General features: G+C 33.7%; 1 protein-coding gene across 1 annotated transcript; it reads left to right on the top strand.

Annotated features, from left to right (window-relative positions):
- On the top strand, positions 1 to 25,943 carry LOC127857509 (putative tyrosinase-like protein tyr-3). The gene is made up of 10 exons (XM_052393907.1): positions 1 to 181; positions 3,089 to 3,216; positions 15,355 to 15,463; positions 16,695 to 16,795; positions 17,214 to 17,484; positions 17,773 to 17,969; positions 18,487 to 18,935; positions 21,969 to 22,110; positions 22,384 to 22,453; positions 22,997 to 25,943. The coding sequence occupies exons 1-9, from the start codon at positions 59 to 61 to the stop codon at positions 22,430 to 22,432; spliced, it is 1,569 nt and encodes a 522-aa protein (XP_052249867.1). The 5' UTR covers positions 1 to 58; the 3' UTR covers positions 22,433 to 22,453; positions 22,997 to 25,943.
- The last annotated feature ends 1,440 nt before the right edge of the window (positions 25,944 to 27,383 follow it).

Below are 27,383 nucleotides of genomic sequence, written 5' to 3' on the forward strand. Positions count from 1 at the left end.
TCTCTTCGCATCCTTCGTTTGTGTCTTCCGTTGTTCAGCTCGGGAAAAAGGCTTGACGATGTATGACAAAGGAGTAATATTGTGTACAGTCTGGTGTGCGGTTCTCGTTGCTGTTATGTCGCAAGGGCAGGAGGTGTTTATTAAACCGCTAGAGATAATACAGTGTGAGGAACGTGCAAAGGTAAAGCCAATTTGCTTTACAGCATTTAATAAAACATTTTCGATATTTGTTACATGAAACACTGATATGTTTGTCTATTTTCGGTTGTGCGATTACGTCTATTAAAATAAGTGTGTGGTTTTCTTTGCATCAACAATTAAGATATGCGAGAAAAGTTAAATTTTGCACGGGTATTTGCTTAGTAAAATTGACAAAATTAAGAAAAAGTTCGTGGCACATTTAGAAAAATGTGTCTGAAAGTAAAATTCTGAAATCGTACCTCAATATTTTGTGCATATTTTCTGGCCATGTACCGTCAATGCATATAATAATGCTGATAATATGTGGAATTCCATTATTTCGGTAATACAAGAAAGTATCGTTTTATAAAGATAACACAAAACACATACAAATCAATACAATAAGGGCTGACACATTAGAATGCTTTATAGTTAAGATCATTCGGAACTAACGATACTTTGTTCAGCCAATATATTTGATACTTTTGCAAAAACTGAGATGAGAAATGTTCAAAATTGTAAATTTAGCTTTCACAAGATTATGGTATTGATAAGTGTTGTTTAACTCGCACTGAATTCTATTGAATGGCCCCATGCCTATTGATTTCTAATCAAAGTACCGACAGTACTGGTGTGACGATGCTTTAGAACATAATTGATATAAAAGCATCTATTTAAGTTTATCTACATCACCACAATTGTGTATGTGGGTACGAACATTTTGGGTAGGAAAAAAAGGGTACGAAAATTTTGGGTACAACAATTAAGCCAAAAAAAATTAAGTACGTAAAAATATTTGGTTATGAAAAAAATTTGGGTAGGAAAAAAATTGGGTGCGAAAAAAAATTTGGTTACGAGCAAAAATTTTGGTACGAAAAAAAAATTGGGTACGAAAAAAATTGGTTACGAAAAATGTAGGGTACGAAAAAAAATTGGGGGTACGGGGAAGTAGTACCCGTGGGGAACTTGATCCTTTCAACGAAACTGGGAGGCGGGTTACATTCTCGATCAAATATAACAAGAAATATCTTTAAACAGGTATTCAACGTGTATTATCCGTACCCCTTATCTTAAAAAACTGCCTGTTACAGTAAAACGTTTGTGGGTAATAACATTACATTTCAGCATATAAATTCAAAACTTGACATGCTCTTTAATAACACCATGCTCTTTAATTTCACATGTTTATCATACCAAACTTTATATTTCGTTGTTTCCTTTCCTAAGTTAATGATGCTATGTGTACGGACGTGATTTCACAATCCCATGTGCATGAATATATACTTTTGCTCTTTTGAATATTGTTCTTTTTCTTTAATTCAATAAGCTTAGGCATGTTTGTTCGTTAAGTACGGCAATAATTTCATGATGATTCCCGATCGAAAGTGGGTATGAGCACAATGTCGTAAGAGCACTTGAATACCTGAGTTCGCCCATGAACACATGGTAAGGTTAACTAAATCTCCGCGATATTACCTAATATGTGTTTAAAACAGCAAACAATATCCAACAGACGAATGAATTGTCAAATATAGTATGTGCACTGATGTTGCTCTGTAATTTATTTTTGAAAAGTTTGTAAAATATGCAAAATGAGAAAGCACGCAGAAGAGCGAGTATCACAGATATGTTACGGCTATTATGCTGTTTATATACCATAGTTGCTACAACGTTTACAAATGACAGGTTCGAAATAATTCGTTTTCTTTACACTCATGATCGCGTTGAAAGTTAATTATACACGTTTTAATTTGCAATTTATTTACTGAATCACGACAAATGTCAAATACAATACAGAAAGTGCATAGTTGTTTCATTGATCTATAAACATATAATGGATTGAATATAACTGATTTAAAATTAACGTTTTCAAACTATTATTAAATATTTTCCCCGAATATGCTGTCCTATTTAAAGCTGAGCTTCCTATACCTTTATCAATGATAATCAGCGAGGTATGCCGATTAGAAAAATCGAGCTATCTTAATCGGACTGGCTCGGTCTTTTACATAGGTTGCCATTGTGAAGAATTTTCTCATGATATGATAACTTAGACGATGCTACGCAGCATCGTCAAAAATGCGTTAAATGCAAATGAGCCGTGGTCTGTGAAAATGGGTTTTAATGCATGTGCATAAAATGTCGTCCTAGATTAGTATGTGCAGTCTGCACAGGCTAATCAGGGACGACACTTTCCGCCTAAACTTAATTTTTGTTAAGAAGAGACTTCATTTAAACGAAAAATATCATAAAAGCGGAAAGTGTTGTATATATGTATAGAGAGAGTTATTGCGCCAGTATTTGCTGATGTATGCTTCAATAAGTATCAACTGTGTTCAACATAAACGTCTATGTAACAATTTCATTAAAACGTAGGATCAGCAGACATTACGCAAGTTGTAAATAAAAATACATACTCAAAATATAGATTCGCTAGCATTTTTCCAACATATGTTGCAGTGTTTGCCGTATTAAGCAAAATTGACTTGTGTATAAGAACTATTTAGGGTGCATGTATCATAAATTAAGGCGATTAAAGAACACATTACCAAACAGAAAGACACAATACTACGAAATTTTATAGAAATACCTACAAGGACACAATCATAAAAACACACTTCAACACATTTCAAATCTGTACAACAGTTCAGAAAAAAAGTAGAAAGAAAAGATAAAGTGAAGTTATTTTCAGTGCACGCGTGTACATATTACCTTTTTTTCACTACCCAGTGAACAGGGTTATCCACTGCATGCACAAGTAAAATGCAGGTTTACTAGGTGCTCTGTTTTGAAAACAAAAACACTGTTACGTCTGCCAAACAAAAAATATATTATGCTTAAGAATGCTTAGGAATGCTCATATTCACCCTTACTGTCATCGAGTTAGCACTGCTAATATTTATTACAGGACGAGCCTGTTAACCAGACTTTGGCGGCTGAGGCCTGCATGCGGACGTACTTTGTCGACCGACTCCAACATAACGTCATGAATCAAGACGATAAGGATTTTTTCGAACGAGAATTCGTCAACAAAACGTTCGTGCATATATTTCACACATATTTCGGTATATATAATATGAAAGCGTGCAAGCTATTTAATGTTTCTTCTTTGTTCTAGTCGTATTCTTCTATTTACATTCTACTTTTTGCTGATCATCATCCTCATTACATTGTTCGTCTACGTTTTTTTCTTTAATATTTATTTAACTTGCGCCTTTAAGTTTTGATAAAATGCAAATAGATACGACGGTTTTGTTTTAATAAAATGTGTATAGACACCATACTAAAGTCAATATAGCATGCATAAACACCAGTAAATTGTAAGACAACGGTAATAACAAAACAAAAGTTCAGGCCTTATATATCCTGTAATTAAAAATTAACATGTGAGAATGTTTTTATCGTTTCGATTTCCCTTCATATAGAGAATATTTGCTTTTTTGAACGATTAATATGTAACCTTAATGTGCATATCGTTCCGAACTAAGACGTTATCGGGGTTCAAGCCAAGCGCTGTGTCGTATTACGTTTCCACCGCATACATTTTAGTCTGACAAACCCATGTAGGTTATACGGTGTGAATATGTTGAAATACTTAATATTTAATATTAAACTCGTTTTAGTGAAATTGATATATTTTGAATGGTAGTGTCTGTAAGATTATAATTTTAGTTTTACAATTTAACTTCCCGAATCCACCAGCTCTAAACTGTTTGAAGTCATGACTTTTATGAACAGAACATAATAGTTTATTTTTGACTTAAGCATGTGAAGCTCATCGTCACTAAAATACATATAAATACATAACAGCATGCGTTGAAGTACACACACAAAACACACATCATTTTAAAGAACAGTTAATCTTAATAAACACGAAATAAACATAATTCGTGAACATATTTCGTGAGAATGGTACATGGATGGGTTTAATACACAGTGATCACACAATGTTCTGCATATACTTTTACAAATATAGCAATAATTACATAATTTATACTTTATTTTGTTAGTAAAAAATGTTCTACTTTTTAACATATATATATATATATATATATATATATATATATATATGACATTTTCTCTTATTTTAAAGCATTTTAAACTAAACATGGCTAGCTTTCGTAATACAGTTTTGTTTGAACTATTAAGTAGTTATACAAACTTTAACATATTTGCCCGTATTCTATAATATTTCTGAATTAATGCATTCTTAACATCATTATAAATAAGGAAATTAAAAAACAAAGTGAAATTCATCCTTGATGGTATTTAGGTTACATAATATACATTTGCGTTGATCTCTGTCAATTTTCTGGTGTCTGCCAGATTCTATTGATAAATTGTGACAGGACCAACGTAATTGTGCAATAATGTTCCTTTGTGTTTTTATTTCCAACAATATCAAGATACGATGATCTTTCAAATACTGGTTTTAGTTCCGTATATAGGATCATTGAGCTACACGACGTCACACTGACATCCCAGTTAGTGATATACTGGTCTCGTAATCTGTGTTTGAATAATGGGATAAAGTGATAATTGTTAATAGATTCGGGGAATAGCCATACATCGGTGAAACTGGTTTGGTTAAGAATGTCCCGTTTTTTTCGATGACCAATTGTTAGCATTACTTTTACGTTCTATTTATAATATCTGTAAATCAACAACTTGTTTAAGAATACAATTTCCCTGTTTCACAGTATGTAATTTCAAAAAATATTTTACCATCCTGACATATCTGTCGATATGCAAGGGACATCGAATAACTTCGGCATATAGCTATAGTAAATTTGTTACATTTTTACGTTCGAAAGTCTTTTATAAAATTTACGGTGAACGCGTTCAATATTTTCCTCTTTGATGGATCCCCTAACTACGCAGTTATAGTTTTAAATGGATGATACATATGCGTCAAATAAATTAAACATGATATTTATGGGTACGTTCATATCTTTCGCTATGTTGAACAAAGAGTGCGTGTATTTAATGCTTTGCCATATAGTGTATTTGTTGCTGAAACGAACGATCCACCACTTGACATCACAATTCCAAGGTAATTAAAATTGTTCACAATTTATAGTTATTGACCTTTATAAGTCCATTTTAATGCTTTACTGATTGAACACCCTTTTCGGAATACCTTGGTTTTTTCAATGGTAACTGTTAAATTCCATTTACCGCAGTAGGTTTTTAAATTGTATAATGACTCTTGAAAACCCTCAATGTGTTTCAGAAAATAAAACCGCGTTGTCAGCGAATAATAAGAGATATATAGATATTTGATCTAATGTTATTCCGGCGTTTATTCCATTCCGCAGACTTAATTCGATGTAATTAATAAATAGTTAAAACAATATGGACGAGGTTATCTCCCCCTGAAATAGACCAACGTTACTATTAAATATGTCTGACAGTGAACCCATGTTTTTAACCTGTAATTTTACTTCATTGTAAATGGATCGAATAAGGGTCACGACTTGTCTGCCAATGCTCAGATTAATCATTTTACTCCATAATTGACCGCGATTGGTGACGTCATATGCTTTCCGGTAGTAAATATAACAACCACATATTTTTTCTTTATTCTGCAACTGTCTTTCTATGAGGGCTTCCACAATAACTATTGCATCTACTGTACTACAGTTTGGTTTAAAGCCGAATTGTGCCTCCGTTAAACTGTCATTTGCTTCCGTCCATTGTTTAATACGTTCATTTAATATACTTGTAAACAGTTTGGCAAAACAACTTATTATCGTAATTCCCCTTCCCCGATAGTTCTTTGGGTCTGTAATGTCGCCACGTTTATGTATTTGTATGATAACTCCGGACGCCTAGCTGCGTTGAAAAGACTTATAACCATTATGTAATTAAAAATATTTGTAATGGCTTTGAAATCATATGTATTGTTTCTGTAAAATATTCATATCTTATAGTGTATTGCGCATGCGCTTTATTGTGTGTCAATCATTTTGTTGCCTTTATTATTTCTTCTGTCGATATAGGATTTGGGGAACGACGATTGTGTGTTTTGCCTATTGTCAAATTCATTTAAGAAAGTATTGGCGTCTAAGGAATTTCCATTTACACTGCCTTCGTCGGCTAGTTTACTGAACTAATTATGAAATTCGTTTAACGTTACCGTGTCTGAGATTTGAGATGAAGGTTTTCGCTTGAACAGTTTCCGAAATTCACGAGGTGCCTTACGTCTTATATTATTCATTCATTTGTTGTGGTCATTGTTTTATTTTAATTTCGTTTTCCTACACGCATACTTGTAAACCTTCTTCATAAAAATCATTTGTTCTCGCGTACGTTCATTTTTATTGAGATTGTACTCCTAATTTACAGCACTTGTTAGCTGAGATTGTTTGTTTTTACACTCTTCATTAAACCATTTTTCTGTATTTTGATCAGAATGATCGGGTATTTTCAGGTTTTATAATGCGCTTAAAATATTGTCCCCGCTTTAAATTTTAATATTTTGAGAATTCTCCCACTGAAATATCAGGGTCATAGTTTGAATCAATTTGCAATAATAGCGTTAATTCCAGATTATGTGCATCGCGCGATACATCACGTGCAAAGTCGCATTTGTTCTCTGGTTTCCATTTAAAATAAACAATCGGATTACTATTACTTGTTGAAACCGCGTTATTCGTGCGGAGAATACATGTTAGCGGCGTATGATTAGAGGATTTAGTGAAATTGTTAACGATACAATCTACAATATCACTAACATTGGTACACGTAGTTAATAAATAATCTACTGCGCTCATAATCTCACTATTATGTGTACAGCATGTTATATTCTCTAAATTGTAGTCGTTATTTAACCGCCCATTCACGATACGGATTTTGCTTGATTTGTATATATCTAACATGTAGTCGCCAAATCGTTTCGTAATTGGGTCACAATTTGAACGTCGGATTATGGTTTCAATATATGGGTCAGAAACAAAATCAATAACGCTTATATACTTATCATTTTTTGTGTCATCTGCTTTGTGTCCCGTTCGCGAGTTTGTATCTCCCGTTAAAAACACTTAACCTTTAGTTTGATAAAAATTAACATCACACTCAATAGTTTGAAAAATATCATAGGTATAAAAAGAATGAAGAGAGGAATTTTCCGGTTCAATACATACAACACATAGATATACGTCATATTCAATATTAAAACAGCTTATCTTATTTTAGCCAAACAATGCAATCAATATAATTTTTTACTTATATTACACCTTTACGAATAGAATCTTTAATATGAATAATAATACCACCATTTGAGCGCTTCGCTCTACGGTGTTGCAATCGTTTATAAGAATGACTTGAATTGCTGTAGCCTTTTAAATCTATTGTAGAATCTTTATTTGTCCAGGTTTCAGTTCAACATATACACCTTAGAAAACCCGATACCTTGTGAGCAGTGTAATACCATTTAAGCAGTGTTCGGTATTTCAGCACAAACTTACATAGGGAATGTAAATTTGAAAAAAAATATTTCAAAGTCCAATTTGAAACAACTGTGTTCTAACATTGATTGCAAAGGTAGTGGCCTACAAGTAGAAAAAATACTGACACATTTTCCTACAAAATGACCGAACTGTGGCTCACTGAAGTAGAAGATCGGGCAAAACGGGCCATATTCAGGCATTTAGGGAAAAAACTGCTTCAATTTGCAAGCCACGACATTAATTAAAACATTTATACAAACTTACACATGTCTGCCATAACCTCACAGCAGGGCTTCTCCAGAAAACTATTTCTTGTGGAGAATTTCGCGTTTTTAATGACCTTGTTGGGAAAACATTGATACCATCTGAAGAAGACCATGAAACCTTATATATTTATGAGTAGTGACTTTATAATTCGCTTAGGTGATAAGAAAACTAATTTCCAGCCATTATGTTGCAATGTTTTTGCTTTGTAGAGGCATATAGTATGTGTATGTGGGCACATAATACACATATAAATGTACTTGATATGCTTAATAATACAATCTATGATATTCTTTGCATTTCATCCAACATCATTTAAGAAACTTGAATCCTTTGTCTGATATATACTGTGATTAGACTATGTCAACTTCAGATATGTAAAGCTGATAGTTTTATCTTAATTACTAATTCGTTTGCCGGTTTGTGCTTAAATTACATTAAATCGCACTGCTAGTGTTGCCCCCCCCCCCCCCCATTATTATAAATCGGCATTTACTAGTAACTAAAAATCCAGGATGTAAGAAAGTTGTTATACAGTGAAACATTCACTAACAGTGACTGCCAACAACAAACAGTCGTCTCCTAACAATTTCAATTTGGCTACCTCTTAGTTCGGTTTACCTCCCATTATCTTATCAGATACATGCTATGCACGAGTCCAAGGCTTGCTACCTCTCCCTATTTCAACATTTCAAAAAATGAATTTTAAACGGGTACCTATAAATTGTTGACTTTAGTGTATCCCATTATCAACTGTTTTATATATATATATATATATATATATATATATATATATATATATATATATATATATATATATATATATATATTATAATGTATAAGAAACTAGTCAAATAAACACCTGTTACTCAAACCATCTGAAAACAACACCCACCTCTCTACACCACCCAACTTCTATCTATGGCAGTTGGTTGTTGTGAGCAGGTTGAAAAAAGTCCTTAATTTTTCTGTAATAAAGTAATGACAAGTTTTGTGAGGCTCTTAAACAAGTGAATCAATGAAGTAAGGATTGCACTCATCACGATCACCTACTTTAAAACTGTTACTTATTAAATATTATACATACAACCCCCATATACACTTATTAAGACATCATTCTATGTACCTAACCAATTAATTTATGTGACAAAGCAGTCAAGTCTTTCTTTTAATTTTCCAAAATAGTGTTGGGAAAAAGAAATAAAAATCGAGAATGTTGGAAAGGCATAATTATTAATACATGTATTAATACATAAAGCATTGAAAGTACATTTGTATGCATACGTGCTCTCATACACTTACTATAGGCCTCTACAAAGCAAAGGAATTGCAACAAAATGGCTGGTAATTAGGTTTTTTGTCACCAAAAAGAATTATAAAGTCACTGCTCATATAAAGTTTGTTGGTCTTCTCCAGATGGTATCAATGTTTTCTCAACATGGTAATTAAAAACGCAAATTTCTGCACAAGAAATAGTTTTCTGGATAAACCCTGCTGAGAGGTTTTGGCAGACATGTGTGCGTTTGTATAAATCATTTGATTATTGTACTGGCCTTCACATTGAAACAGTTTTTCTCCCCTAAATGCCTGAACATGGCCCATTTTGCCAGATCTTCTACTTCAGGAAGCCACATTTGGCTCATTTTGTTCGAAAATGTGTCAGGATTTTTTTTACATGTAGGCCAATACCTTTGTTATCAATGTTAATACACCGTTTCAAATTGGACTTTAATTTTTTTTTCAATTTACTTACCCTATGTTAGTTCGTCTAAAATACCGAACACTGCTCCAATGGTATTACATTGCTCACAAGATATCGGGTTTCTTTGGGTGATATAATGTCATAATTGGAAAGAAAAGATGTAAACTTACAATTGGAACACTTAAGTGCTCTTAGTCCTTCCTCATTTTACGTGACAATTTCAACGACATTCTCACGACCGTCCTATTCCACATACACTTGTTTGTTTATGTATTGTTTGCCAATTTTAAGGAACGCCTCCTTGCCTTCGGCTCGTGCCTTTTTCATATTTGGTATCAGCCTTCGACGAACATACATTACCTCCTTTGGATATTGTTCGGATATTCTGAAAGGGGCACCTTTAAGCTGCTTTGCTTCCTTTCGGACTATCTCCTTGTCCGGGTTATACGCGAAATAGGCGACGATGGGACGCACTTTATTTGGCTGGTATCGGCCTACATGATGTGCCCTGTGCAACTTTACCTCGGATCGAGCGTTTTGCACGTGAAGTTTGGTTTCAATGAATTCCAATATCTTCTGGTCGCATTGCTCGTCTTTCTCATCTGGTATTTGAAAGAAATGCAAATTTTCCCGCATACTCCTGCACTTGAGCTCCGTTATTTCTGCCTGTATTTTTTTAATCTTTCAGGTTCACTGAACACTCCCGACTTTGTAAGTTGTTAGTGGATTTTAATATTGAGTCATACTCAGGCATCTTTTGTGTTAGATTTTCAATCGCACTGCCACTAAAATTACACGATTTTTTTCTACGTCCTTGATGCGGCTTTCAAAACTGTGTATCCGTTTATCTATTAATCTACTCGAGAAACTATGCTGGACACTGTTTGATGTATCTGATCAAGTTGTGAGAGTTTCTTATCTACTGCATTTAATCTATCCAAACTTGCGGACAATATATCTGAGCTTGGCATTAGCGATTGCGTCGCTGGGGTTAAAAACCCTTGCCGAGGGAAAATGGGTGTGTTCATCAGGTATGCGTGCGGATTACCAGTAATTTGGGTTAACTGAGGGCTACTATACAACTGACGTGGCTTACTTGCCTGTATTCGTCCGGTTTGACTCGCACCTGGTGACACTTGGATATTTTACGCAATTTTGTGTTCTTCTGTTTCTCGTGCTCGTGTTACGGTGTGAGATTGATTGACCGTTATCCGTTGAATCTTTTGAAGGTTTTCGTTTCTTGGTCATCAATGTTAATCCAAAGCCCAATTTTCGCACACTTTGTTTTTCATCACACGATTTATTTACATGAAATTTTAATATTTTAGATGTGGTTTTTACTCTGAAAAAAATGTCAACCGCTATCTTCACGCATGCGCAATCAATCAATATTAAGCTTTAACATTGGAAGTCCCACTTTTAATATGCCCTCCTTCGAAAAAGAGAGGGTATATTGGTTTGCTAGATTACGGTCGATCCTTTGGTCTGTCTGTCTGTTGGCAGACCAATTTGTATCAGATCAATATCTCGTCAACGTATTGACCGATTGGTTTGATACTTCACATGTGCATTTGCCTTGCAAAATAGATGACCCATATTAAAATTGGGGTCATTAGGTCCAAGGTCAAGGTCACTGTCACAATGAATTGTTTCCGAGCAACAACTCGTCAACGAATTGATTGGCTTGATACTTCGCATGTGCACTTGCCTTGGACAGTATATATACCCTTTTTGTGGTCACTAGTCAATGTCACTGTCACAATAAGTGTGAAAATCGTTTCCGATCATTAACTCGTCAACGAATCGACCGATTGGCTTGATCGCTCCCATGTGCATTGGCCTTGGACAATAGATGACCCCTATTGAAATTTAGGTCACTAGGATAAAAGTCATGGCCACTGTCACAAAAAGTATAAAAATCGTTTCCGATCAATAACTCGTCAACGAATTGACCGATTAGCTCGATTGCTCAAATGTGCATTGGCCTTGGACAATAGATGCGTCCTATTGAAATTGGCGTCACTAGGTAAATGGTCAAGATCACTCTCACAATAAGTGTGAAAATCCTTTCCGATCAATAACTCGTCTACGATTTAACCGATTCGCTTGATACAAGTACTTCACATTTGCATTGGCCTTGGATATTAGATGACTCCTATTGAAATTGGGATCACTAGTTTAAAGGACAAGGTAACTTTGAAATTAAGTGTTTAATTGCTTTTTGTTCGATATGTCTTCAAAGGAATGAGCGATGGATGTCAATGTCCTATTTGGGGGGATCGCCCTCCGACTTCGGAGCTCTTATTTCATGTTTGTATTTAAATCTTACCAGATGTGTGGATTGGTGGATACATACATATTCCGCCTCTATCAATTACCCGCTAATCCAGTACAAGAATGATTTTTATTTTAAAGCGGGTATATACGATTTTGTCAAATATTTATGAATTTATATAAACTGTGTAAAACACTTATTATATATATATATATATATATATCAATATAAATTAAAATAAAAGAAAAGTACATGTGTCGAAAAATGCGAAATAAGCCAGATATTTAATTCTGAAATTGAAAACGGCTGTAAAGCCGAATTCGCCAGCATGTATACCATACATGTACGATGTGCATCTAAACTTACTCGTAGTTTAACGGTTTATAAAACAAAGACGAACGCTTCGGTTATTGTAGGAAAATATGTACGTCACTATCGGCTCGGGACGCTAATTTGTCTTTGCTGCATTTTATGAAATTCGGCTTTAATGTATAATATTTCTTGCCTATGTTGTGTTATTGTAACATATTTTATCAATATTATACAATTAAACACATATAAAAAATCGTATATACCCGCTTTAAAATCAAAAATGTGTCCAATATTGACGATGGAAGTAGTAAAGAATTTCATGAACAAAACGTCTGCCATCATACGCAAGTGCATACACAAATTGAATTGTGGGATGGATGACTTCCCATGCGTGAATCTCGTTACGCGATGTGCGATTATCATCACTGTTCATTTATGCCGACGACTAAACATCTAAATGTCAAATTACATGTTATTTTCTTTGCATAAAAGTTTGCACATATGAAAGTGAATGCTTGAAATTAAAAAAAAGCATCTTTCTTAAAATGTTATCGAGTTCCACACGACACGTCTTTTATTTTTATTAAACATTCTTGTTTTCATGTATCGTTTAAGGACTTAGTTTAACTTTATGCTAATTAATTCACCACAATAGCTATGTTCCTGAATTTCAAACTAAGTAAGGTTGCAATTGTCATTCATAACACAGATCTATAAGGTATTATCCCCTACGAGTCAACATCGTTGCCATTTACTTAAGAGTATGATAACGGCAACCGGACCAGATGTAATCATCGAGGAAATTTTTAGTTTAATGAATTATTATAATTGCAATATATCACCGAAACACGCTTTCAAATGTTAATGTTTACCTGACGTTAACATACTCTAGCTTCAAATATGCAGTACTTATTATTTTGTCTTGAGCCTTTGTCCCGATGAAAAGCGCGCGAAAATTATGCTGATCATATTTCAGTTAAATAATACACGAATCAGTGTAAAGCTATTTATAGAGAACATGATATTCGATATTCATTCTATATACCAATATCACAAGTATAAATGTTACGTTTTTCATGAACTCGTTGACCATCTTAAAGACCAATAGTAGAAGTCTCAATGTAAAGCTATTCGGTAGGAAAATGTCAGATACACGTTGATCATCTTATAGGCCAATATTAAATGAATTAAGGTAAAGCTTTCCTTTGACATGATACACGTTGATCATATTGCAGTTAAATAATACATGAATCAGTCTAAAGCTATTTATAGAGAAAATGATATTCGGTGATCATACTATATACTAATAACACAAGTATAAATGTAAAGCATTTCATTAGCATTATGATACTCGTCTATTATCCTACAGATTAATAACTTAAGTATCAATGTGAATAAGCTCATTTCCAACGCCCAAAGAAGTCACAACCCTGAGCGCATACTAGTTTACTATACACTCGGAGACTTTTCTAACGCAACACGTATTCAAATCAATATAGCTCCATTATTTTAAAACGGATTTTGTTAAAATTAAGACCCATGCTTATTCAACACTTATCTAATACTTCATGTAAATTTAATATAAATTGATCAACGTTAAAATATCAAACAAAACAAATTAAAAAATCACTGTAGAAGTAATATTATCAAAATCGTACATTCTTAAATTATAATTTGAAAAGTAAAACACACTAAGTTACACGTCTTAATGACTAACCGGCTTGCAACATTGCTCTAATGAATATTCATACAAGCCATATTGTTTTTTTCTAATTATTGTTATGTTTTCCTGGTGTAAAATCTCACCGAGAATGATTAAATAGAAATAAAATTGGAATAATATAGCGTTGTAGCTTGGTGACTTTTCGAACGCAGCATTGTTCAAACTTAAATATCACAGTTATGAGTTCATATTTTGATTTAAAACTGTACATGTGATCATTTGACGACAGTATGTTCAAGCAAACTATAGAAATAATCATCCGTGACGATTGATTCTTCAGCAAAGTTAGACGATAGCCTACTGCGCTGTTGCGCTTCTTTAATTTCATACAAGACATTGTCAAATTAATCATATGTTTTCCTGATGTATAAACCCACCTTAAATGATGAAATTTAAATAAGGTAAGAATGATATCGCGTTTCACCATTTTCACGTGCAAAAAAGACAAAACCACACCTACACCATATGCAAAAGCGCCAGATTGTTTCGGATGAATAAGTGTATCGTTATCTTGCACAGAATATAGTCAAATGATCACTTGTGCAATTTTAAATCAAAATCTTAAGTCATTACTGAGATATTTAAGTTTGGAAAGTGTTGCGTTAGAAAAGTCAACAGATGTAGTTCCCCTTGCACGTGTACAAATTGATATTTCACAACAAAACAGTGTATGATTAGTTTTGTGAACGGTATCGGTTCATAAAAAAACTTTTTCGGTCTAATGCGGCGTAATAATCCAACTCGATGTTAACTTTATTAAATGTCTAAGCATCAAAAATCGAAATCGTTATTTATTTACAAGTTAAAAAGGTAACTCTAAAGTTGCGTATTTCGTACAAAATGTATAATTAGCATCAAACAGAAGTTAATAATATTTGTTTGAGATTGAATAATGGCCAGTTATTCATTCTTTTTAGAGTGATGAATAGCATCTATAAAACAAATAATATTGTTAGGAATAACTAAACAATTTGTTTCATTAATGATTGGTTGCTTTTATGGGTATTATACCGAAGAGAACCCCATTTGAATTTAGTAATATTCGGATTTCTTAAATAATGAAAACAAGACGATGAGAAAACACATGACTTAACTTATAATGATGATGTTGTTGTAGTTTTTGTGTTAGTGTTATTGATGGTGATGACAAAAATCATATTGAAGATTGATGCGTTGCAATTGGCTCTAGATTAAGGACTGAGTAATTACCATCGGTAACATTAAAGTAAAACATATATTAAAAGGAAAAAGTTCGCGAATTAATGCAAAAGTTAAACAAAAAAGTAAATATGTAATTAATAATTTTCCTATCAAAATAATTGTTGTTTGGTGTATATATATATATATATATATATATATTTATATATATATATATATATATATATATATATATATAAACATTTTTTATACTCCATTGCAAAATAAAAAAAGTCGTACATTTTAACAGATTTGGAAAGAAACCGCCCCCTAGCGGCTACAGAGTACGACGCGACATTCGGGTTCTCAACGTCACGGAACGACGGAAGGTATTCCGGGCATTCGACGTTTTATACAAGGTGAAAATGATATAGCATATCGGACGATGTTTTATCGGCTTTTTTGTGGTCGATTTATAGAAGCATGATATATAGAGGAACACACCACCGCAACTATAGCTTCAATAATGCTAACCACATGTAGTTAAATATACATATAAATATATAACAATGTATTCAACCCGAAAACAGGGTGCATCGCTTTGAACAGACATTACGTCATCAATTGTGCAGCGATTTACACGATCTCGGTCTTATTTAACGCAGAAATGAATTTACTTTCTGGAAATGTATATATATTGTTATATTCTACACAAACGTGGTCAAATATTTAAAAATAAATCATTACACAATTCGCTTAACCTACTTGACACCGATCAGACAGTTTTCATGAATGAAATCTCCAAGGCACACCTTCGCATTGGACCAATGAAATCACTCGTGTGTTTAAAATGTCAGTTAGTTGAAATGCATATTAACACATGTTTCAAACGGCGCTGGACAGTTAGTTTTGATGCATAATGCAACGGCAAGCACGGTAAGAATGTTTTTTTCATACGTTTTATTGAAGTATGGTATCGAGGGCCGTGAAATTTGCGGGGAAAATGCCTTTTACTCCGGGAAGATTTCGGTCTTAGATTCTGTCTGATCGTTGTTAAGTGGGTTACGCGAGTTGTGTATCGTGTTATTTCTTAAAAGTTGAACCAGTATTTGTAAAACTATTGCAAGACATGTACATTTTCAGAAAGGAAATTTATTTCTGCGTTGAATAAGACCGAGATCATAGCTGTTCAAAGCGATGCAACTTGTTTTAGGGTGATTTAGAGTTGAATACCTTGTTATTTATATATATTTGATAGTGATTTTTTTTTCAGAAAAGTTGATCTTTTCGTTATAATATATTTAGTTATCATTCAAAATGATGTTTTCCCTAATTAATATCATAGCCACACGCAAACCACATGTGATGCTAACAGCTACTTAAAATACATGACATGACACGTCTTCGTAAAATCCATAAAGTTGTTTCAGTGTCACTCTATTTCGTTGAAGACAAATCTGATGTTTAGTCGTTTAAATGCGCGACTATCTATCGACAAATTTAAATTAATCAAATTTATGTATGTTTTTAATCTAATCAAATGTATAACTTTCACAATTAATTGAAAATACTTGTTCGCATCGTGAAATGAAATCATTGTTGATTTCACATAAATTATTCACATGTACATAATTTCATCGCGTGTTTCAGACTGGCGTGATGGCCAGGTTCGGCCGTGCCCACTGGACTGAAGTTCACCGGAAGCATGGCGGAGCCGGATTCCTGCCCTGGCACCGCGTTTTTACAGCGGCGTAAGTATGACTGGAGTTTATTTTTAATCATTTTTACGTTAGTTTATGCGTGAAACTTTACTTATTGCCCTTCGATCTGTCGTTCTTATTGGCGTATTCATGATAGATAATTTAAGTTGTACCATTTAATAAAGATCTGTGGAGTCCAACAACCACAACTCTTTCTTTATCATTAATTGAACTTCAGCCCTATGTTAACATCCTTTTAACAAACCTCTTAATGTCTTGTGTGATATGACCTCGCATATAACTCATTCTGACTTGCAACGGGGAAATTAACACAATGGCCATACGAATAAGAAGGCAAACTAACAAAAAAATAGTTCTCCGATAAACCTTTTTATTTAAAGCAATGAAATCCTGTTGTCGGTAATTGGCAATAACACACACATAAACTTATGTTTCCGGTCTGCAACAGGCTCGAGGAGATGCTCAGAGAAGTCGACCCAGAAGTGTCTCTGCCCTACTGGGACTATTCGTTGGACTACTACATTCCACTTCCGTCTGATTCTATCGTCTGGAGCAGGTGTTTCTATGGCAACGGTACCGGCACCATCACAGATGGTCCCTTCCGATACATATACGGCGGCTATAATATGCCGATAAAACGCAACATCGCACGTCAAGAAGCGTCTAGACTTATCAGTAAGGCGGACATTGCCAGACTCATGGAGTTTTGCCATTTTGCGGTAGGTTTGTTACAATAAGTATTATGAAGAAATAGGTAAAGGCATTTATCTCTAACATTTATAAGCAATAATTATGAAAAAGAAAGTATATTATAATATTTGTTGAGATGTTTATGAAAAACTTTTGTTAGGTTTGATGTAATTGAATGGACAAAATACTAGAAATACCTAAGAACTCAGAATCATTGTTTTGATTCATAACACCACTACATTTCAAACATAGATTGGCCTTTATGTAAATTATTGCTAATTTGCGTCTTGTTTGTTTCTCATTATCGTGTGCCTCAGAACATCACGACCGGAAAGCATCAGTACGACCAAGGTCGGTCACACAACCTAGAATTTCTGCACGATGGCGTGCATGACTGGGTGGGCGGAGATATGGGCAATCTGGGGACGGCGGCTTACGACCCCATTTTCTTCATGCACCACGCCTTCATCGACTACATCTGGGAGCAGTTCAGGCGCCGACAGTCTTCTAATGAGTGAGTTGTGTATATGATAAAAATGAAGTAACACATATAATTGAATATGATTACCTTATCAGTATTTTACGACATTACAGTAATTTTTAACGTAAACCACATCAAGCAAACGTAGTAATTTATTTTGAAGCTATTTTTGTATTTACAAAAAAGGAAAGAAAATATTTACGTATAAGTGTTGTACACTGTTTGTAAACACACTTTACTCAAAATTATATTTACACTTACAAAACGAATGTGTTCCATTACGTCCAACCATGATCTTAAATTATAACGTTCTAGTAGCATCGTTTTTACATTCAACTTGATTATTTGTAAGTCAGGGACTGAAATGTGTTCTACAGCATGTATCAATAAGTTGTTGGATCAGAAAGTTTGTCGCATACAACGGTAATCGTATATGTGATTTTTGGTGCTTGATTGGAAGAATTTGCATTTGTGTTCGACAGTTTCCTATACATTCCCGTTTTCCCGAATACGTAAAACTACCTATTGATCTGTCACTTCCGTTGTTTAGGTGCAACGTAGACGCCGAGAAAGACTACCGTGAACCAGGCGACTACTCAGTCGAGGACGACAAAATCGCCCTCCAACGCCTCACGGACGAAATGCATGTGTTCAATCATCTTCAAATCCGCGATGGGCTCTGGAACAACTGGACAACAACCGTGTACGGCTACGAACTGGCGCCGAAATGCCCCGAATGCGGCAATTCGGAGAACCTCTACTGCAATATAACTTTCGACCCGAGACGACCGGAAGGCGTCTGCGTGTCAAAGACAAGTCACTTCTGCGTCGACCCACCGTTTGATACATTCGATAGGGACACATCGCACAACACGCCGCTAGGTGACGGGGCGATATTGTCGCTGGGCCCTAGACTCGTAGGGATACAAGGCGACGGTCGAACGAGATTCATGTCGCAAGAAGAGGGCCTCGTTCGTCTTAGAAAGCAACTTGCTCCCGGTAACTTGACATACATTACTAATATATTAATAGCATATTTAACGGAAATGTTAAACACCTCACCGAGGAACTAAATTGTTCTAAATTGTTTCACTAAAAAACATTTTATCAATATCTTCTGTTTCTCCCAAAATAAATCACAAATCATCTATTTTTTTACGAATTATACATGTAGTGTTCAAAAACCATAGAAATCATTCACTGATTAGTGCATTAACGCTAACGATCAGACTTACAACCCAGTCCAACATATTCCAGTTTATATATATGAAAATGACCTGCCAATACCCTGACTTTAAAGTAAAGGTAGAAAATTTACTTTTCTTATTTATTAAATTAAAAACAAATGTTCAAGTATTGCTGTAATTTTTATTTCACTTGAAAGTCGCTTATCCACAGAGTCAGACGACATGAAATGTTTGTCATGAAGTTTACATATATTAAACCATATATAAAAGTTCGTAGATAAAAATTGTACTACGTGTGATCCCATCATAAATATCCTCACGTTGCATATTGTGCTAATTTCTTCGTCATCAAAACATTTTACATTTGATTGAGGCGTAGTTTTCTTTCCACACATTCAAATATTATTTTACATTCGCGACATGCGTAAATTTGTCTGTGGTATATGCCACCAGCGTAGCTCAAGTCCAACCTGAGCACTTGGGCAGTCTGGTCAGGGGCTACGTTTTCCGCTATATAATTGCACGAATGGCTTCGTTTTTAAATGGGTCAAGCGAATTGTGTATCGTATTATTTCTTAACATTTGACCCAGCATGTGTAGAAATATAACAACATATAAACATTTCCAGAAAGGAAATTCATTTCTGCGTTGAATAAGACCAGGTTTATGAAATTCGCTGGAAAATTGATGAAGTAATGACTGTTCAGAGCGATGCACCCCGTTTTCGGGTGATTTCGAGTTGGATACCTTGCTATATATATATTTGATAGTGAATTGTTTTTTCAGAAAAGTCGATTTTTCGTTATGATATGATAATTTATCATTCAAAATGATGTTTACACTAATTAATAGCAAAACCACACGATAACCACCTGTGTTTTACTCTATGTGTCAGTGGTTCGAACCAAGTTGAGGATACATTTTTTCCTTCTATATTTTTTACTTGATATATTTAGTGCCGATGTTTACATTTTCCAATTAAGATCATTTAATGAAAAGGTTTGATACACGCAAAAGTCTCCGAAAAGGTCACTTTTAATTGCAGATAATTGGCGTTAATTTGAATAGCGCGTGCCTTCTTCTACATTTGTATATCCAACAAATAACGCATACACATCCTTTCACCATAACAACATATATTTACATCAATTGTTCATAATCGGCGTATTATATTATATACATATGCTGTTAGCTATTTGCTCTTTGATTATTTATATTTTGAATATGATTTTGTTTCGTTTTTTTATTAAGAAATTGTTAACACAATACAATATTTGTTCTTTCTGTTCTCACTCAATGCATAATGGCTTTCATTATCATAATCATCGTCTTATTAATATTAATATTATTACTATTATTGATAGGAAAATTATTATTATTATTATTATTATTATTATTATTATTATTAGTAGTAGTAGTAGTAGTAGAAGTAGTAGTAGTAGTAGTAGTATAAGTAGTAGTAGTAGTAGTAGTAGTAGTAGTAGTAGTAGTAGTAGTAGTAGTAGTAGTAGAAGTAGTAGAAGAAGTATTATTATTATTTACCATTTTCTCATTATTCTCAACCTTATCATCATCTTTACGATCATCATGATCATACTAGTAATTACAAGCAACAACAACATCGTTATCACCATTTAGCAAGTTTCATAATCCTCTGGTCATATTCCGCGATAAGATCAGTATCATAATATAAGCTTTTGATGGAATTTAACATATATCGCGACAAAAATACACAAAGAAATAAGAGATTTGAAATATATTTGTTGATAAGTGTTATTAAGACGTTTAATGGATTGTGATAGTGATTGATTGTTAGGACGGTCTCTTTACTGAATATGGACTAATCAGCGTAAACCATAACCAGAGTTCCTCCTCTTCATCCATATCATCTATCATAATTTTCACTCTCACCTCCTCCTCCTCATCATTTGAAATTGTATACACCATTCAACCTTCGTTTTTTAGTATATATATGTATGTATGTATATATACTGAAATATTCTACTTAGCAGCTCTTGACGTAGTTTACTGCATCTAATACTGCAACAAACACAAGAAAATTACTTTAAACAATACTGCTACAACCATTAAAGTTGCCTTAATGATATTTAAGAAAAATCGATTCCGATTTATTTCAACTTTTTGTCATCACATACAATTTTAACACGATTAAAATATGCTAAAAAAGGATTTGCTGCTTTCTGTGTATTATGTTACTTTAAATCCGATAACCTGATCGCTTTGATACATTTCTTTGACTATGACACTAATGCATTAAAATCATGTGTGTTGTATTCGATTCATGCGTCAAGTTTGAGCATTCATTTTTACATTTGCTGCCTTCATATGTGCATTTGATTGAGATCGTTAAAGAGGCGTGATTGATTTGTGATAAATACTGTGGCAAGAGTGAGCTTCGGCTAGTTCTAAATTTGCATGAATCCCCAATGTTTTGCATAGAAAATTTCAATGTGGTGATCCCTGTTTAGTCGGTTATGCTCTGTTATGAGATGGGCGGATAAGAACTAGAATTTCAGTTACCTGGTCTTACTATATGATAGTTTCTACTATTGCCTTAATGTGTTCACGTGTTAACGCACGTGACGCTCAGTACACCCTATTAAGGTAAAAAATCAGGTCAATATTTTAACAAACAAAAATATTCACGTACACGTATGTTGCCTTACCATTGATCCGCACAGTTTGAGGTAGGTCTGCAAAAGCTACCATCTGTGACGTCACCGCGACCAAACTTTGTTTTTCCCGTGTCTAAAGCAAAGTAAATGCTACCTTGGCATTTGACTTCGCATTTCCATATTATCACCATAATAATTATTTTTTGTAGACATACCCACAACGTCAACACAGGTTATTCGTGATAATCGTGGTTCTGCAAGCATCTCCGTACTAGCAATACTATCGTCTGTGCTTGGAATATTGGTGGTTACAATGGGCTTATATATTCGCAAAATCACAAGACAACTTCAGTAAGTGTACTCGTATACTATATATACATACATATATATATATATATATATATATATATATATATATATATATATATATATATATATATATATATATATATGATTTGTTGTGCCAATAAATATTGTCTATATAAACACATTCTATTTCTTTGCAAAAAAATAATCATCCCATTTTTGTGTTAATATATAACTGTTCTCATTTAAACGTTCTGCATATCATAGTTAATGGTTCATTACGAATATAATTATATTGAATTAAAATGCACGTTGTAGATCGATCGAACGTGGTCCACCCTTGATAAAATTGCGCAAGAACTCGTAGGAAGACACCACGGAACAGATGGTAATAGTATTCTTAAATCTGATTGATGCTTAACTGAACGCATACTGTACATTACACGAATGGTTTTGGATTATTCATCTTATACGTGTATTATCATGAACATATATTTAATTTGCTTACATAATTAAATATCGTAGTTATAACATAAAAATAACAATTGAATACATGCACAATGTATATTTGTGAAAAATTCTTGAATTCATCAGTGCGATACAAAAATGAGAAACACATTTCAAAATTTAAATCGGATACAATGCTAAAGTGTTAAGCTAAATTTGCCTTAGGCTCATTTTGTAAAGCTCATCGTGTTAGGTAAACACTTTAAAATCGGCGATACAAATGTATCATACAGTTTACTTTCATTTTGAATAAAATATATGACTGTATTAATTGACCAACATTATATATCAATTTAACTCAAATTACTGATAACAAATTAAACAATTGACTAATAATACAAATCAACATGAATTATAGGTGCGATAAAACGTTTATTGACGTTTTGTTTGTTTATGTTCAATTGCAGAATGTATGATTTTTCAGTAGCGAGAAACATGGGGGACAATAGTGAACAACTGAAACTCGGTATTCGACTGACTTAAAAAATCTGCTTACTGTTTCAAATGCTGGTATCTAGAAATGTCTACTCTGAAGATAATAAGCGCGCATGAAGGATGTAATGGAACCATGTGGGTGTTTAAAAAGTACTATGAAAATGTAAACACCAATAATTAATAATACGATCATAACATAATGTAACCATTCTTTTGAAACTTATGTTTAAGAGAATATATATGAATTGTAAATGTAGTAGTAATATGAATATAATCTAAAGATTTTGTCAAGTGGTTATTAAAAGTCTTCTTATTTTTGTTTATATGAATATGTATATGCTGATATGTAAATCATGTGGTATGATGTATTTAAGTCTATCGATTAACACAATATTGCTATAATAGTTCAAGCTTTTTGATGCAAATCGCTTACATTCAAGAGTTATTGTATTATTGTTAACAAGGTTTTTTATATGCGAGGTCACAGGGTGTGTTGTGAGTAGTCATCGTGTGGTGTCATGTGAGTAGCCTGGATGTGTTGCTATATTAGGCCCTAAGGTGTGTTTCTATATGATGACCAATTAAGATTGCTTTGCGAAGACTTATGGTGTGATGATGTGTTTTATCTCTGAGAGGACACAGGAAGTGTTTCTATGTAAGATCCATGGGTGTATTCCTTTGTGCTGACTTAAGCGTTTTCGTTACACAAGAGCTCCAGGTTGTTTCGAAATGTGACGACCAGATGTGTGTATTGATGAAGTGTCTCTATATAAAGAGTTAATATGTGTTTCAAAGTAAGAGCCCAATGTATTGATATCTGATGTTACATGTTGTGTTGTGTGTGAGGATATATGGTCTATCTTATTTGAGGACACAGATATGTGTTCCAATACGATGACAAAGGTAATCTTTTAATGTGAGGACATACGGTTTGTCGCTGTTTAAGGAGCTGTGCATGTGTTGCTCTTTCACGACCCACAACGTTATTTTGTAAGTACGAACGCATGCTATTACTCTAAGTTTGATTCTATCTAGAGACCTTTGCATGGCCGAAGACAAATAGCGTGATGACATGCGAGAAACACATGCGTGTTGCTATGCGATGATCCAGAAGTGTGTCGATAAGTTAGTTCAAGTGTATGTTGCTTTGTGATAAAACATGATGTGTTGCTATGTGAGGACAAATACTATGTTGTTATGTTTGATATAGGGGTTGTTTCTATGTAAGGTTTTAGTGAATGGCACTGTCTGATGACCAAATGTATGCTGTTATTTGTGGATTCGGGTCGTGTGGTTATGTATGGATTATGGTGTGGTAGTTTGGGAGTACGCCTCGTGTACGAGTCCAGGTGGTTTGCCTTTACCGTTCTAAGACGATGATTACATTGTGATCCTTTTATGTATTGTTCTGTTATGCAAGAAGTGGAAAAACATACTACTTTCTCTATGTATATATTTCTGGAGCTATTCTTTGTTATATAAAACACTACTATCGTTGAATTCTGCTGTGTGGATGCAGTAAAACATATCAAATACACATCGTTAGTGCTGTAACATTTCAGTCGTCAGAGGCTTAAAGTGATATAAGACGCATTTTTCACTGTTGAATTGAGGTGCAAAAGAATTAACAGGTCAAAATAGTAAGTTAAAATGTGGTAACCGTCCAATTATCTACAACTAATCTTGCTACCAGTTGTTTATAAAAAATATAATTTATATTCGATATTTTACATAACTGTCCAAATCCTCTAAGCCGAGCGGAAATGTCTTTTTATTAGGATCGGAGTTAGTGATCGTGTGTCGTATGAATAGATATCGTTGCAGGAAATTTAAATGATCTTTCATACAAAATTGTGTCTTTGTGTCGTATTAACTAATCTGCACTAAAACTAAATTTAGATTTACATCGTACATGCATGATCAGTTGTCAAACGAAAGTACGGTTGATATTCAAATTCATTATTTTTCGCTTTCCGGGATTTTTTTTTAGTATGTTAATGCTTCATTAACAAATATAAATGTATATGAAGTGAAAACACCAACAATAAACGACGGTTGCGATAGACACCTATTAACATAGCATATCCTGTTAGATGCGTCTAATATCACTTTAACGCAAAATAGCCTTTTTGCTATGTGCATAACATAACTTTACGCTGTTTCTAACACACAAGTTTCGAGCCGATTCTCTGTAGATACATCTTTATACAAGTTATTATTTGCTTAGATGACCATATTTGTTTGTATATTGGTAACATTTTCAAATTTAATTCCTTTAATGTTTCTGAGTGCCGTGAATAACGGAAAATAATTCACAAAAAAGAAAGATGATGTATCGAAAGCCTGTGTAAAGTATAAAGTAATTATAAGTCCCGGATTTTTGAAAAGGTCTTTATGCAGTAAGATATCAAATACAAGTCTTGTATTTTACCTATCCTTTTTTTTAACTTGTTGGGTTATCAAAAAATAAATTAAATTGTAAAGAACTGTTGTGATGTGGTAATAATTGTCACTGACGCTATTTAATACAACATTTCAATGTCTTTAATAGCTGATATTTTAAAAGTAAATTATGTATTGTGGTTAATCTATCGGTTTTTAGGTGATTATTACGTCATTTTGGGTAACATACATAGATCCTGGCGTAAACGCATTATTCAGACTTCTTCAACAATTGAAAAACGTAAATCTGTTAAGAATACTATAACAAATTGTCCAATAATTTGACTAAAACTAATTGTGTTGTTATTTTAACGGTCATGTTCTCTTTTATTTTGTTTTCTTCTCCTCAAAACACTAGATAATGATGTTGTTGAACGCTCTGATGATTTACTTATTTATAAAACATTGCACATAAACGTTAGATATGTGTTTAAGTTATGAACGTGTGGGTTCTAAATGAAAATTTGTATTGTGTATTAAAAAGGGTGTTCATACATGTTGGTCTATAGTGCACATTGCCATTTTTGTCGTAAAGAGTTTCATTTTTAGCTTTCATATTATTGGTTTATATTCATATCAAATGTTAAAACGATATAGGTTGTACCACAAAAACCGAGCCATTAACTGAATATATCAAAATGTTTGAATAATGTTTTGTACATAATCGCGGTAAGAGCTGTTCCTTAATGAATGGTTAAGAAGAGCATGGCAATACTTGTGTACTTCAAAACCGAGCAAGAATTTGGAATTTCTACATAATGTACCATTAGTTAAATCATTTGCCACATACTACACGTCGTTTCCACAATTTTGCAAAAAAATAGGAACTTTTAGTAGTCGCACAATCGGCTCTGCAAAAATGTACCTCGAATATTCTTACCTGTTGCTTGCATTTACCAAATCAAAATCATATAGCGTCGTGATATCCAGATAAGCAATGCGAATGTGTTTTCTACTTTCAATAACACATGCGTGGATGAAATTTTGCATTCCGCTGGAAATGACTAATAGTGTCGAACATATACAAGTGCCGTTGACATTCAAACGTACGTCAGAACATTTATGGCCAATTAGTGCTACAAGGGGTAAATTCAAGAAAGGCTTTCACAATACATATCAAACGTGTGGTGGTGACTAGTTGTTAATCGCTTAATCGCTTTGTCCATGTTTAGTTGAATACTCTAATCATGTATCCGCCCAAATTCCGATGCCGTAAAACTCGCTACCGGTAACCGTAAAAAGATATTGTTACCTTAAAGAAACTTCTGTGTTAAAAATCTGCACCAACATGCTTTTTGAGTATGAGTTTTGATAATATAAAGGCCATTTAACAGAAAATTGACATAAATGTGAAGATAATTTGTTCAGGTTAATTGCTGGATGTTATTTTAGTGTACACTTGCCTTGATCATTGATCACTTTCAAGCACACACAATCATGACAATGTCTTGGTGAACAGGACCATCATCAACATGCTAATCTGCCAAGACAGTTAGGCATTATTGAAGGATACCAAATGGAATCTGAAACATACTATTAATGTGTCAAGTGTTGTCCTGGAATTTAAGAAAACACTAATTAAATCTGCTACATGTACATATGTTATGTCACTCCACCCACTAATTAAGTCAAAATCTGCTGAAAAACCCCATATAAAGACAATTACTGGAGTGTTTATACACTAAATTTAATATAATTGCGGTAAAATATCCCACAGTTTCTGATACAAAAACTGATACCAACTTTATTCACCGACGTTGACAAGTTTCGTTATTGCACTAGAAGAATCAATGTTTACATATAAACGGTAGTCATCAGCTTGTTACCCAGACATTTTATCCGGGATCAAACTTTCATGTGAGTCATGTGACAATGGTTCTCGGCCTGTACGCGTAGCATTGGTTTCTGGCTAAGACGAACAATTATTTAATCGC

This window comes from Dreissena polymorpha, chromosome 14 (genome assembly GCF_020536995.1).
Source record: "Dreissena polymorpha isolate Duluth1 chromosome 14, UMN_Dpol_1.0, whole genome shotgun sequence".
Taxonomy (NCBI): Eukaryota; Metazoa; Mollusca; class Bivalvia; order Myida; family Dreissenidae; genus Dreissena; species Dreissena polymorpha.